Here is a 16,568-nt window from a genome sequence, read left to right on the forward strand (position 1 = left end):
ACACTAATGGGGATATACTGTAAAGTAGGTTACAAGTGGGCTGAAAGAACAAGTTTTGTTGAATACAGAAATGATCCAACTCAACTAGCAATCAGTACAAGGATTATTCTTATTTAACCTGTGGGCAAAACCAGAAAGTGCAATAACCCAGCTACATTTCTAGAATGATGGACTCTAAGGTAGAAGATACAATTAATTAGGGATTTAAAAGAAACTGCAACAAAGCTACAAAAGTCAAGACAGTGAGGTACTGGCATAAAGATAGGCATATAGACCAATGACTAGAACAGACAGCCCAGTAATAGACCCTCACATATATGCTCAAATTATCTTCAACAAGTGTGTCAAGAGCATTCAATGAGGAAAGGACAGTCTCTTCAACAAACGGTGCTGGGAAAACTAGACACCCACATGCAGAAGAATGGAATTTGAGTCTTACCACATACCAAATATAAAAGTTAACTCAAAATGGATCAAAGACCTATGCGTAAAAGCTAAAACTATAAAACTCTTGGAAGAAACATAGGGCAAAGCTTCTCAGCATTGGATTTGGCAAAGATTTCTTGGATGTGACACCAAAGACACAGGTAACAAAATAAAAAATAGACAAACTGGGCTCCATGAAAAATTTTAAATTTCATGCACTGAAAGACACGATGAACACAGTGAAAATGCAAACCCCGGAAATATTTGCAAATCATGTATCTGATAAGGGGTTAATATCCAGAACCTATAGAGAACTTCTAAACTCAACAACAACAAAACAACCAGATTCAAAAATGGGAAAAGGACTTGAAAGTCTCCAAAGAAGATATGCAAACAGACAATAAACACAAGAAAAGATGCTCAACAACATTAATCATCAGGGAAAATGTACATCAAAACTACAATGAGGGGGTTTCCCTGGCGGCGCAGTGGTTGAGAGTCCGCCTGCCGATGCAGGGGACGCGGGTTCGTGCCCCGGTCCAGGAAGATCCCACATGCCGCAGAGCGGCTGGGCCCGTGAGCCATGGCCGCTGAGCCTGCGCGTCCGGAACCTGTGCTCCGCAACGGGAGAGGCCACAAGAGTGAGAGGGCCACGTACCGTGGGAAAAAAAAAAAAAAAAAAAAAACTACAATGAGGTACCCCTCACACCAATTAAAATAGCTACTATGTAAAAACAAACAAACAAACAGGAAATAACAAATGTTGGTGAGGATATGTAGAAATGGAACCCTGTGCACTACTGGTGGGAATGTAAAATGGTGGAGCTAGTGTCACTTCCTCAAAAGATTAAAAACAGAATTATCGCATGATCCAGCGATTCCACTTCTAGATATATACCCCCCAAAGCTGAAATCAGGGTCTCGATGAGATATTTGTACACTCGTGTTCATAGCAGCATTGTTCACTAAACACGAGCAGCATTGTAGCTAAAATGTGGAAGCAACCCAAGTGTCCACTGATGGATGGATAAGCAAAATGTGGCATATCCATATGATGGAATATTATTCAGCCTTAAAAAGGAAGGAAATTCTGACCTGCTACAACATGGATGAACCCTGAAGACAGTGTGCTCAGTGAAATAAGCCAGTCACAAAAGGACAAACACTGTATGATTCCACTGATACGAGATACTTAAGAGCAGTCAAAATCATACAGACAAAATGTACAGGGCTTCCGTGGTGGCACAGTGGTTAAGAATCCGCCTGCCAATGCAGCAGACATGGGTTTGAGCCCTGGTCCAGGAAGATCCCACATGTGGCGGAGCAACTAAGCCCATGAGCCACAGCTACTGAGCCTGCGCTCTAGAGCCCGCAAGCCACAACTACTGAGCCCACGTGCCACAACTACTGAAGCCCGTGTGCCTAGAGCCCGTGCTCCGCAACAAGAGAGGCCACCGCAATGAGAGGCCCGCACACCGCAACGAAGAGTAGCTCCTGCTTGCCACGACTAGACAAAGCCCACACACAGCAGCGAACACCCAACACAGCCAAAAATAAATAAATAAAATAAATTTTAAAATGGGAAAGATGGTGGTGGTGATGAGGGAAGAAGCTACAGTAACTTCTCTGAAGGGCAGGCAGGCCCCAGTGTGTACCTATGACATCTGCACTCACCTCCATCATGTTTCCCCCTCCACACACAAGTCATACGCCTGAGAAAGAAGCACACATCTATTCATTTCTTTAATAAATCTCTGAGCATCTTCTACATCCCATGAATTGCTTTAAGGGCTGGGAATACAGCAGAAAACATGGCAGACAAGGTCCCTAACTTCATGAACTGTATATTCCAGCAGAGGAGACATACAAATAAATATAAAATACCACAAATAATCATACAATTCCAGGTAGCAACAAGTGTTATGAAGAAAAATTAAGTAGAAAAGAGGACTGAGAATGGAAGGTTTCTTTTTAAATACGGTGGTCAAAGAAAGACTGAGGAGAAGATAAGCAAAATAAACACCAAACTAAACAAGAAAACAAATGAACACCCTCTTTAAAAAGTAACTGGTGGACAATCCATGAAAGAGAAAATGGGTAAGTTGGATTTCATTAAAATATAAACTGCTCTGTGAAAAACAATGTCAAGAGAATTAGAAGACAAGCCACAGACAGGGAGAAATGTTTGCAAAAGACACATCTGCAAGAACTGCTACACAAATTCACAAAAAACTCTTAAAACTCAATAATAAGAAAACAAACAACCTGATTAAAAGATAGGCCAAAGACCTCAACAGACACCTCATCAAAGGAGATATACAGATGGCAAATAAGCATATGAAAACATGCTCTACATAATGTCATCAGGCAAATGCAAATTAAACAACAGTGAGATACCACTACACACCTTTAGAATGGCCAAAAACGGGAACACTGACAACAGCAAATGCTGGCGAGAACGTGGAGCAACAGTAACTCTTGCTCACTGCTGGTGGGAACGCAGAATGGTGCAGTCACGTCGGAAGGCAGTGTGGCAGTCTCTTCCAAAACTAAACATACCCTTACCATTCCATCCAGCAATCAGGCTTCCTTGGTATTCACCCAAAGGAGCTGAAAACTTACTTCCACACAAAAACCCGCACACGCATGCTTAACAGCAATTTTATTGGGAATTGCCAAAACCTGGAAGCAACCAGTAGGTCCTTCAGTAGGTGAAGGGATAAATAAACCGTGGTCCATCCAGACAGTGACTGTCACTAGGCACTAAAATGAGATGAGCCAGCAAGGCACTGAAAGCCACGGAGGAACCTTAAACGCATATCACTAAGTGAAAGAAGCCAATCTGAAAAAGCTGCGTACTGTATGATCCTGATGATGGAAAAGATAAAACTATGGAGGCAGTAAAAAAAAAGCAGTCACCGGGGGTTAGTGGAGAGGGAGGGATGACGAGACAGAGCAAACAGATTTTTAGGGCTGTGCAGCTACTCTGTCTGATCCTATAATGGTGGACACATGTCATTACACACTTGTCCAAACCCACAGAATGTACAACACCAAGAGTGAACCCTCATGTAAACTATGGACTTTAGGTAACAATGATGTCAATGCAGGTCTGTTGATTGTAACAAAGGTACCACTCTGGCAAGGGATGCTGATGGTGCGAGAAGCTGTGCATATGTGGAGGCACAGGGGATATGGGATCTCTACACTTTCCTCTCAACTGTACTATGAATCTAAAAGTGCTCTAAAAAAACTGCCTTAAAAAAAACAAAACAAACAAAAAAACCAAAAAACTGGCAGCAGATCAACTCTCCTGCCCAGACTAACCAGAAAAGCCAGATAACATACCAAACCAAACCAAACACCCAACGCCCGCGCTAAGTCATTAGTGACCTATTGAGCCACCCAGGCCTCGAGAAAAGCAGGAAGGACCGTTCCAGGGAGGGACAGCTAACGCTGCTTTCTCCCTTGGGAAATGTACCCCTTCCAGGCCCCGGACAAAAGGCTGAGAAAAAGGTAGCCTTTAAGAGGCAATAAACCAGTGGAGCTGGGGGTGGTCTCTCAGAGCTGGAGAGAAAAAACTAGAGATGTAGGCATCAGGATCCCAGAAAAAGGAAGGAGTGGAAAACAGAAGCCACAGTCTGCTGGATTCCCCTCTGGACACATGAGGAATTCTAAAACTGTGTGGGGCACGGGTGGCGGCGGCTTCTGTGTCAATGGAATGTTCTATTTATTTTTCTGGGAGTAATTACATAGATACAAGCTTTGTGAAAATTCACTAGTTTGTACCCTTTCTGTATGCATTTTATACCTCAATTAAAAGTTTAATTCTTGTACAGAATCCAGAGTTGCTCCCTATCTGCAACAGTTAATGAAGTTCCTGGGAGCCTTGGGACCTAAAAAAAAATCTAACATCGTAAGAACATCTAAAGCAATCACACAGGTTGAGGGTCTATCATGAAAGGAAATTTCAGAGGAGGTCTGCAAAGATAAAAGTCCTAGAAGTAGCAGAGAGAACAAAATCATGAAGAGAGTGGATAGCATTAGCAAGTGGTTTGTTTGAGGCCCAAATCTTAGAATGTCGTACAATCAGGGAATATTTACTAAAATTTAAATTTATAATAAGAAAGCGTGACTTTGTACACAGGTATTTAGAGAGCGCTTCTTTTTGATGGGTCAGCACCCTCATCATCCCAGATTTCCTTGGGAGCCCACCCTCTCCAATTCTTAGTCCTCATGGTTCCAAGTGCTTGTAGCCCAGGCACCAAAGTGCCCTCATCCTAGCAGCTGGGTCAGGGACCGGTCGCGCATGGACGAGGGTGGGAGTCTGGGCTTACAGTGAGGAGGGGAGAGGGGAAGCTCGAGAACAATGGCAACAGAGAAGGCAAACTTCAAGATGAGGCATTGATTCTTTGAAGGCCCCTCAAGCTGCCGCCGAGGCCAGCCCTACCCCATGGACATTTCAAGCTTTAAAACCAATAAATGCTCCAATGTTTACTAGCTGTGTGATGTTGGGCAAGTTACTTAGCCACTGTGTCTAAGTACCACCACCTGTGGAATGGGGACAGCAGGGTGGCTGTGAGGGTTAAATGAGTTGCCGTGTGTTGGAAGTGAGCGCTCCAGCTCGAGGCTCACATGCGGTACATGATGTACATGGGCTTGTGTTTTACCACAACTTCTGTTAAAGACAGACCAAGCTGGGTTTTCTGTCATAATCGCGGACCAGACAAACAAAGCTTTCATGATGCTGAGAACGTTAAAATATAAAGACATAAGAAGCGTCTTAACAAACTCCGGGATGGTGGTTTTAACGTAATTGGCTACATAGGAAAACTAAGACTGCCTGGGGTTGTATAAGAATGACGTGGTGAAAGGCAGTTCCACCTTCCTAAAATAATTCTTCCTACTCATGACAGGTTATTGGGAACTTGCTGTTGACCATGATCCTCAGGACAAGAAAAGTTAACTCCCACCTATAAATTACAGTTTTACTATAGCTTTCCTTTCAGCCATTTTTAATAAGACTATGAAATATTTTGGAATAATGTCACACAGTCTGTTTTAAGAGTTGCAGGAGCCAGGCTAATGCTCCGAGCCTCCTAGCAAAGCACACCGCTGTCTGCCGCTCACTTTTGCTCCATGGGCACTCAACTCATAGTTCAACTGTGAGCTGAGAAGCCAAAGTGATCTTTCCCCACCTCTAAAGCCCACAGTGCATTAACAAACAGTAAACCAACTCCACGTAGTTTCTAAAACTTGCCTTTACAGTAGAGTGTTTTAATGTTATTCATTCAACAATTATTTGTTACATACAAAAGCCAACAAAAACAAAACTCTGACATAACAAATGGGCACGGGATTTGGCTGCCAGACATGAGTTTAAATCCTGACTCATTACTAACCACCCGGCCTTAGGCATGTCACCTAACCCCTCCGAACATATATTTCCAGGTGAGTAAAAGCAGGGAAAATACCACTTAGCTTCAAGATGTGGCAGGAAATGGCCGGCAGTGTTCTCTACACAACAAGGAGACTAATTTTAAAAAGACGGAAGGCACTGCAGCACACGCCAATGACTAAATGTACATGGGATAACCAAGTTAGAAAAAAGATCATCATTTTGCGACTATCAAATTAATAATTAATTCAGGTGGGAGTCATCTATGGACGGCAAACTCAAAAGTCTCCTCTGGACAGGTGACCCGAAAACTACACAGAGAAGTGTTCAGCTTTACGGTGCAGAAACCTGGCGGCCACCATCTGAACCAAAGTCAGCATCAACAAGAATGAAACAGACTGACATCATGTGCTGTCCACCGTGATGCACAAAAAAAAGGGAAACTCATCGCTTCAGTAACATGACACAACGTTACTCCCATGAATCATAAGCTGACTCTAAACAGGAGGAAACATCAGACAAACCCAAATAAGGGATATTCTGCAAAATAATAACTGCCCTGTCCTCTTCAAAACTGTCAACATCATGAGACACAAAGGAAAGATGAGGAACTATTCCTGATTAAAAGAAATTAAAGAGATGTGACCACGAAGGTCAATGCAGGACCCTAGATGAGGGAAACAATTACAGTGGAGGACATCAATGGGACAGCGAACAATAACTGAACACTGACAGTAGATTAGATAATAATGTGTCGGTGTTAACTTCCTGAATTTTACAACTGTTCTATGGCTAAGAGAAAATCCAGTCTTAAGAAATAATATGCTGACATTCACAGAAAGACAGACAAGATGAAAAGGCAGAGGGCTATGTACCAGATGAAGCAACAAGATAAAACCCCAGAAAAACAACTAAATGAAGTGGAGATAGGCAACTTTCCAGAAAAAGAGTTCAGAATAATGATAGTGAAGATGATCCAGGACCTCAGAAAAAGAATGGAGGCAAATATCGAGAAGATGCAAGAAATGTTTAACAAAGACGTAGGAAAATTAAAGAACAAACACCTAGACGCATTAAAGAACAAACAAACAGAGATGAACAATACAATAACTGAAATAAAAAATACACTAGAAGGAATCAATAGCAGAATAACTGAGGCAGAAGGATGGATAAGTGACCTGGAAGACAGAATGGTGGAATTCACTGCTGCAGAACAGACTAAAGAAAAAAGAATGAAAGGAAATGAAGACAGCCTAAGAGACCTCTGGGACAACATAAAATGCAACAACATACGCATTACAGGGGTCCCAGAAGGAGAAGAGAGAGAGAAAGGACCCAAGAAAATATTTGAAGAGATTATAGTCAAAAACTTCCCTAAAGGAAATAGCCACCTAAGTCCAGGAAGCGCAGAGAGTCACAGGCAGGATAAACCCAAGGAGAAACAGACCGAGACACATGGTAATCAAATTGGAAAAATTAAAGACAAAGAAAAATTATTGAAAGCAACAAGGGAAAAATGACAAATAACATACAAGGGAACTCCCATAAGGTTCACAGCTGATTTCTCAGCAGAAACTCTACAAGCCAGAAGGGAGTGGCATGACATATTTAAAGTGATGAAAGGGAAGAACCTACAACCAAGATTACTCTACCTGGCAAGGATATCATTCAGATACGATGGAGAAATCAAAAGCTTTACAGACAAGCAAAAGCTAAGAGGATTCAGCACCAACAAACCAGCTCTACAACAAATGCTAAAGGAACTTCTCTAAGTGGGAAACACAAGAGAAGAAAAGGACCTACAAAAACAAACCCATAACAAGGAAATGATAAAAGGAACATACATATCGATAATTACGTTAAACGTGAACGGATTAAATGCTCCAACCAAAAGACACAGGCTTGCTGAATGGATACAAAAACAAGACCCACATATATGCTGTCTACAAGAGACCCACTTCAGACCTAGGGACACATATAGACCGAAAGTGAGGGGATGAAAAAAGATATTCCATGCAAATGGAAATCAAAAGAAAGCTGGAGTAGCAATACTCATATCAGATAAAATAACTTTAAAATAAAGAATGTTACAAGAGACAAGGAAGGACACTACATAATGATCAAGGAATCAATCCAAGAAGAAGATATAACAATTATAAATATATATGCACCCAACATAGGAGCACCTCAATACATAAGACAACTGCTAACAGCTATAAATGAGGAAATCGACAGTAACACAATAATAGTGGGAGACTTTAACCCATCACTTACACCAATAGACAGATCATCCAGACAGAAAATAAGGAAACACAAACTTTAAATGACACAACAGACCAGACAGATTTAATTGATATTTATAGGACATTCCAACCAAAAACAGCAGATTACACTTTCTTCTCAAGTGCACACAGAACATTCTCCAGGACAGATCACATCTTGGGTCAAAAACCAAGCCTCAGTAAATTTAAGAAAACTGAAATCATATCAAGCATCTTTTCTGACCACAACGCTATGAGATTAGAAATCAATTACAGGGGAAAAAATGTAAAAAACACAAACACATGGAGGCTAAACAATACGTTACTAAATAACCAAGAGATCACTGAAGAAATCAAAGAGGAAATCAAAAAATACCTAGAGACAAATGACAATGAAAACACGATGATCCAAAACCTATGGGATGCAGCAAAAGCAGTTCTAAGAGGGAAGTTTATAGCAATACAAGCCTACCTCAAGAAACAAGGAAGACTTCAAATAAACAATCTAACCTTACACCTAAGGGAACTAGAGAAAGAAGAACAAACAAAACCCAAAGTTAGCAGAAGGAAAGAAATCATAAAGATCAGAGCAGACATAAATGAAATAGAAACTAAGAAAACAATAGCAAAGATCAATAAAACTAAAAGCTGGTTCTTTGAGTAGATAAACAAAATTGATAAACTATTAGCCAGACTCATCAAGAAAAAGAGGGAGAGGGCTCAGATCAATAAAATTGGAAAAGAAGTTACAACAGACACCGCAGAAATACAAAGCATCCTGAGACTACTACAGGCAACTCTATGCCAATAAACTGGACAACCTGGATGAAATGGACAAATTCGTAAAAAGGTATAACCTTCCAAGACTGAACCAGGAAGAAATAGAAAATATGAACAGACCGGTCACAAGTAATGAAATTGAAACTGTAATTAATCTTCCAACAAACAAAAGTCCAGGACCAGATGGCTTCACAGGTGAATTCTATCAAACATTTAGAGAAGAGCTAACACCCATCCTTCTCAAACTCTTCCAAAAAACTGCAGAGGAAGGAACACTCCCAAACTCATTCTATGAGGTCACCATCACCCTGATACCAAAACCGGACAAAGATACTACAAAAAAAGAAAATTACAGACCAGTATCACTGATGAATATAGATGCAAAAATCCTCAACAAAATACTAGCGAACAGAATCCAACAACACATTAAAAGGATCATACACCATGATCAAATGGGATTTATCCCAGGGATGCAAGGATTCTTCAATATAAGCAAATCAATCAATGTGATACACCATATTAACAAACTGAAGAAGAAAAACCATATGATCATCTCAATAGATGCAGAGAAAGCTTTTGACAAAATTCAACAGCCACTATGATAAAAAACTCTCCAGAAAGTGGGCATAGAGGGAACCTGCCTCAAAATAATAAAGGCCATATATGACAAACCCATTCTCAGCAAACATCATTCTCAATGGTGAAAAACTGAAAGCATTTCCTCTAAGATCAGGAACAAGACAAGGATGTCCACTCTCACCCCTATTATTCAACATAGTTTTGGAAGTCCTAGCCATGGCAATCAGAGAAGAAAAAGAAATAAAAGGAATACAGACTGGAAAAGAATAAGTAAAACTGTCACTGCAGATGACCTGATGCTATACACAGAGAATCCTAAAGATGCCACCAGAAAACTACTAGAGCTAATCAATGAATTTGCTAAAGCTGCAGAATACAAAATGAATGCACAGGAGTCTCTTGCATTCCTATATACTAATGATGAAAAATCTGAAAGAGAAAATAAGGAAACACTCCCATTTACCATTGCAACAAAAAGAATAAAATACCTAGGAATAAACCTACCAAGGGAGACAAAAGACCTGTATGCAGAAAACTATAAGACACAGATGAAAGAAATTAAAGATGATACAAACAGATGGAGAGATATACCATGTTCTTGGGTTGGAAAAATCAATATTGTGAAAATGACTATACGACCCAAAGCAATCTACAGATTCAATGCAATCCCTATCAAATTACCAATGGCATTTTTTACAGAACTAGAACAAAAAATCTTAAAATTTGTATGGAGACACAAAAGACCCCAAATAGCCAAAGCAGTCTTGAGGGAAAAAAACGGAGCTGGAGGAATTAGACTCCCTGACTTCAGACTATACTACAAAGCTACATTAACCAAGACAGTATGGTACTGGCACAAAAAGAGAAATATAGATCAATGGAACAAGTTAGAAAGCCCAGAGATAAACCCACGCACCTATGGTCAACTAATCTATGACAAAGGAGGCAAAGATATACAATGGAGAAAAGACAGTCTCTTTAATAAGTGGTGCTGGGAAAACTGGACAGCTACATGTAAAAGAATGAAATTAGAACACTTCCTCACAGCACACACAAAAATAAACTCAAACTGGATTAGAGACCAAAATGTAAGACCAGACACTATAAAACTCTCAGAGGAAAACATAGGAAGAACACTCTGACATAAATCACAGCAAGATCTTTTCTGATCCACCTCCTAAAGTAATGGAAATAAAAACAAAAATAAACAAATGGGACCTAATGAAACTTAAAAGCTTTTGCAAAGCAAAGGAAACTACAAACAAAACGAAAAGACAACCCTCAGAATGGGAGAAAATATTTGCAAACGAATCAACGGACAAAGGATTAATCTCCAAAATATATAAACAGCTCATGCAGCTCAATATTAAAAAAACAAACAACCCAATGAAAAAATGGGCAGAAGGCCTAAATAGACATTTCTCCAAAGAAGACATACAGATGGCCAAGAGGCACATGAAAAGCTGCTCAACATGACTAATTATTAGAGAAATGCAAATCAAAACTACAATGAGGTATCGCTTCACACCAGTCAGAATGGGCATTGTCAGGAAATCTACAAACAACAAATGCTGGAGAGGGTGTGGAGAAAAGGGAACCCTCTTGCACTGTTGGTGGGAGTGTAAATTGATACAGCCACTATGGGGAACAGTAAGGAGGTTCCTTAAAAAACTAAAAATAGAATTACCATATGACCCAGCAATCCCACTACTGGGTATATACCCAGAGAAAACCATAATTCAGAAAGACACATGCATCCCAATGTTTGCAGCACTATTTACAATAGCCAGGTCACGGAAGCAACCTAAATGCCCACTGACAGATGAATGGATAAAGAAGATGTGGTACATATATACAATGGAATACTACTCAGCCATAAAAAGGAACAAAATTGGGTTATTTGTAGAGACATGGATGGATCTAGAGACTGTCACAGAGAGTGAAGTAAGTCAGAAAGAGAAAAACAAATATCGTATATTAACGTATATATGTGGAACCTAGAAAAATGGTACAGATGAACCAGTTTGCAGGGCAGAAATTGAGACACAGATGTAGAGAACAAATGTATGGACATCAAGGGGGGAAAGTGGTGGGCGGGTGGTGGTGGTGGGATGAATTGGGAGATTGGGATTGACATATATACACTAATATGTATAAAATGGATAACTAATAAGAACCTGCTGTACAAAAAAATAAAATATAATTCAAAAACTCAAAATAAATAAATAAATATAATATGCTGATTTATGTAGGATAAGCAGGCATAAAAAGGAGAGGAGAGAAATAAAGTAAAAGTGGGAAAATGTTAGCAACTGGGGCTGACTGAGGTTCTTTGTCGTACTCTTCCAATCCTTCTGATGTTTGAAATTATTTCAAAAAATAAGTTTAGGGGCTTCCCTGGTGGCGCAGTGGTTGAGAGTCCGCCTGCCGATGCAGGGGACACGGGTTCGTACCCCGGTCCAGGAAGATCCCACAAGCCGCAGGGCGTGAGCCAGGTCCGCTGAGCCTGTGCGTCCGGAGCCTGTGCTCCGCAACGGGAGAGGCCACAACAGTGAGAGGTCCACGTACCGCAAAAAAAAAAAAAGAAAAAAGTTTAAAAAAATTTTTAAGATGAATATATGATTTCCGCCATTAAGCATCTTATAAACTACTGGGAAAGATAATACATTCTAATAACTATAATTAAGAGCTCTATAGCAGAAACATGGTCAAGTCTGGAAGAAGAAGCCATTGTTTTCATCAGGAATTATCAGAAGTGGATTCAGAGGAAGGTGACGTGGACCTTGAAGGATGGGTTAGAAAAGTAGTTTATATTTACATCTAAAAATGATGTATAGTGAATTCCTGATTTATCTAAGCATACATTTATCAGAATATGGTAATCTTGACAAAAAGAAAAAAGAAAAAAAATAGAATTTGTGGAAATAAAATTACTATGACCCACCTATAATATCTACGTATTAAAAGGCAGTTGTTCTCCAGCACTACGCAGTACACAGCTGTCGCCACAACTGTATTTACAAACCTGCCCAAATCAGAGGTTTACATGTAACTCTGTTTGTTAGTCAGCCTCAACCAAGACCAGGGCCTGATCAGCTGTACTTCCTACCCAATCACCAGGGGCTGCTGAGACAAGTACAAAATCTGTTTCTCAGAACTCAAGAGCTCTTTGTGTGTTTCTTTTAGCTAAAACTGTGAAAAGCCATGAATTCAACATGACAAACAAGGCCAGTAGTTGAAGCAATGGCCTTAAAACTAGGCATTTTCAAGTCAAGGTTAGACTAATTCAAGGACTGAGGGGTGAGAAAAGATGCAAGGAAACAAACACCCAAAAGTGGAGTCACTTGGCCTCCAAATGAGGGGTGAGCCCACCCGCAGTGTGACCCAGGGATCAGGAGAGTGGCACGCTTGCTCGCCCACAGCAGGCTGGTGAGTACGCCCATTAGGTGGAGTCTGAATCACAGAAGGTCAGCTCAGGCCCTTCCCTTGGCTCTATGCCCTGACTCTCTCTGGGGGGATACAGTGAGCATATCCTCCTCCTTGAGTCATGGAAAAGTTATGGGTCATCTCCTATGAAAGGTCATTTTCAATTTGACCTTCCCCATCAGCATGGGACTTGGCACTGTGCGAGCCAGGGCTGAGCAGAAAAGGATTTTAGGGCCCTTTTAATTCCCTGTGGATTCTCCTTGTAATTCCAGACATGCTCTGTTTTCACTAACCTTTATCTGTCATGTGTCCTAAAGATGAACCAGAACAGGGAGGATCAACACAGTAGGCCACTGACAGCTGCCAAGACACCCACCCCCCGCCCGCCGCCACCCTACAGCGAACACAGAGACCAAAGGGATTCACAAACAGGTCTCATCACGGAAGTGTTCACCATAATCTTAATAGCAGGCCTATGTTTTACCCCTTTTTCCATGTACTATAGCACCTAACACATAAATACTCTGTGCTAATATATTTGTTGGTGTTGATACTGTTAATACACAATTTTAAGAAGAAGTCTTATTAAACTCCTACTAAAAAACGATTTGTTTCCTACACGTACATATTTACAACTGAAGTACATGATTTTTGAGTTAAGAGGAATATCTTCCTCATTTCTGGAAATAAAAATTCTTCTATGTTGGTAGATTTAACATGTTACCTGCCCTTAAAGTACATTTACTGGAAATATGATGGAAAATAATAGAGCTTTGGTAAGAAAATTATGCAAAATACTGACCGCCAAAATAACACACTTTCTGATTATTAGGTTTTAAGTCAACCCCCTCAAAGCCTTACTTGACCTAATAATCACCAGCCAGGGCAGTAAGCAACCTGGAAGCAGGGGAAATGTAGTTGTGTCCAGCTAGAAAGGATGCGGAACACCAGCAATGGGAAATACTCTGCTCAACTGACATGTGACAGAATGTTAGGCACACTGTGAAACCCCCTGTATGTACAGGACTCTGAAACTGCTCTGTGGTTTGGAAGGTCAAAGCCAGATTCTTCCGTCAATGAAACTTTGCTCATGTTTTCAGTGTTAGCAACAATGGTTTAAAACAACAACAAATACTGCCCACAAAACACTCCCTTTTTAAAAAACTGTTTATCTTTTGGCCGTGACACAAGGCATGTGGGATCTTAGTTCCCCAACCAGGGATCGAACCTGTGCCCCCTGCAATGGAAGTGCGGAGTGCTAACCACTAGACCGCCAGGGAATTCCCAAAACACTCCCTTTTACATGAAATTTGTACCCAGAAGTCACCCAGAGCTCATTGGTTCAGTGCTGATGACTCTGCCTCCCTTTCAGCAAGCCTCACATTCAGGAGCTTCTCTTGGAGAGTGAGACTGAAGTTGAGATTTTTTTCAAGAACATAGATTTGGTTGCTTTCTTCACTTTAAGCACCTAAGTCAAGTAAAATGTATATTGGCCACTTTAAGGTTATATGCTTTACCAAAATTTTAAGTCTACTGATTCAAAACACACACGTTGATTAATAAGCAGTTTATCATCATTCTTAGAGATAAAATGAAATATTAAACTTTGGAATGTTAAGAAGTATAACAGACCCAACGATTAAAACGTCTAATCACAATGTGGGATTTTCCTAAATAGTAGAAACCAACATTCTGGAGCAGTGCTAACTCAAAGGCAGTGGGTCATCAAACTATTACCATCTGTGACAAGATCCAGAGTCTGTGCCAGAATGCAATCAACATCAAGAAAATGTCAGAGAAAATGACTGAACCAAACAGTGTGTTTGGTAACGCGGCTCATCTATATTCACTGACAGCTTAAAAAGTTTGTGGACCCCAGCCGTCTAACTTGTGCTGGAATACGAAAGTGCTCTTTGAAGGAAAATGTAAACACAATCATAAATTTTCACAAAACATTTACAATATGTAAATACCTGTTCCTGCAGGTCGTAGTCATAGCTGTCATGCAGCAGAAGACTGAGGACGTATCGAGTATAAATCATGGCATCAATGCCACATTTCTCTAGCTCTTGTCCCAGCCAGGTCTGCACTGGACCCAAAGCATGAAGCAGAGACATTTCAGAGACAGATACAGGGCCTGGATAAGAGCTTGAGGAGCTTTCAGATGGTAAACCATCCACAACAACTGTACAGATAGGGCGCATGAATTTAGGTTGCTGACATCCTTAAAATGTGGAGCATTTTCTGCAGTGATGTTCTGTTGGTATCTGGAGGGGATTTTCACTCCAGTAAAAAGGAGAGATGCTTGACATCTAGGGTAAGCATTTATTTTTGCTGGCAGTCAGCCATCTAGAACTGAATTTCCCTCTTCAGGCATGACCAATGAATCAACATCCTGATAGCAACATACATGTAGATGTGATTTTCTACTTTAATTTCACATTGAGGCCAAATGTAAGTCTCCAGCAGAACCTACAAAAATAAGAGAGAAAAAAGGTATGCGTTATATATAGATATAAACTACGTTATTGATCTTTTGAAAAAACTCCAAATGAACCATTCCTCTTTATTAAAATACCTTTGGTATCTTGGAACATTAATTTTTTTTTTTACTGTATTCGTTGACATTTTAAACTAAGTGACATTTTAAACTTTTAAAAGCTTAATATCATTTAAAAGTAAGGAAAACTCAGAAATCTGTATTTTTGTACTCATGCTCAATTATACTGATGTTTATTTTGCTATGTCTCAAGAGACTGGACTTGTAAAATTTTGCTATGCTGAAAGAATTTATCTCGTAACAAATCACTAGCTCATTTTAAAGTAAAACAGAAACAAGCAGCTGAATGGTAATTTCACTGAAACACTGGTAAAAAAAAATTAGTCCCGGGCTTCCCGGGTGGTGGCGCAGTGGTTGAGAGTCTGCTTGCCGATGCAGGGGACACGGGTTCGTGCCCCGGTCCAGGAAGATCCCACATGGCGTGGAGCGGCTGGGCCCGTGAGCCATGGCCGCTGAGCCTGCGCGTCCAGAGCCTGTGCTCCACAATGGGAGAGGCCACAACAGTGAGAGGCCCGCGTACCGCAAAAAAAAAAAATTAGTCCCATAAACGTAAGTTTTACACAGGTAATCAATTTTTGTATGGCTAAAAACTTTGGACTGCTCATCACTTATTTCATAAAAATTAAGATGAAACACACATTTGTCTTATAGCCCTGCCAGGCAATAGTTATATCTATTTTAACTTTTCTTCTTATATACCTAGGTTGACTTTCTGATTACTTGTGACAGATGCCATTTTCCACTAAATTAACATACTTTCAATACGTCATACTAATCTAACAATGGCTTTATTAAGTCATAATATTCTTTATGCTAGAGTTCTGATTAATTTATGCCACTAGAAAATGAAAACTAACATAGTGATAGGTAAATCTCATTGGATCAGCTTTTGCATGAATTTTAGCAGATAATAAGAGGGTTACAAAAATGACTTTTTAAAAAGTATTAATAATTATTTTTAGTAAGAGCATCAAGTCAGAAAGACAGACACTCTTCACCAAAGATTTTCCTGCACTTCATCTAGAACTACACACTAAATGTTACAAACATTAAATATAAAGAAAATATGTTTAAATCCACCACAGGATGAAGTTACTAGATCAATGTATCACTAATATGTATTGTGCTACTTCCTAAA

General features: G+C 40.1%; 1 protein-coding gene across 14 annotated transcripts in view; it reads right to left on the minus strand.

The window, feature by feature from the left end:
• KIAA0232 (KIAA0232 ortholog) overlaps positions 1-16,568 on the minus strand; it is an 88,507-nt gene that overhangs the window by 40,188 nt on the left and 31,751 nt on the right. For all 14 annotated transcript variants that reach the window (XR_002642206.3, XR_016393183.1, XM_022554955.3 and 11 more), the window contains exon 2: positions 14,844-15,342. Coding sequence is in view for 12 of the 14 variants with exons in the window: in XM_022554955.3 (XP_022410663.2) it covers positions 14,844-15,074 (231 nt within the window). In the remaining 2 variants the exon portion in view is untranslated. The remainder of the gene's footprint in view (positions 1-14,843; positions 15,343-16,568) is intronic.

Source organism: Delphinapterus leucas, chromosome 5 (genome assembly GCF_059928025.1).
Source record: "Delphinapterus leucas isolate spDelLeu-1000000601 "Yukka" chromosome 5, BTC_Dleu_Yukka2, whole genome shotgun sequence".
Classification (NCBI taxonomy): Eukaryota; Metazoa; Chordata; class Mammalia; order Artiodactyla; family Monodontidae; genus Delphinapterus; species Delphinapterus leucas.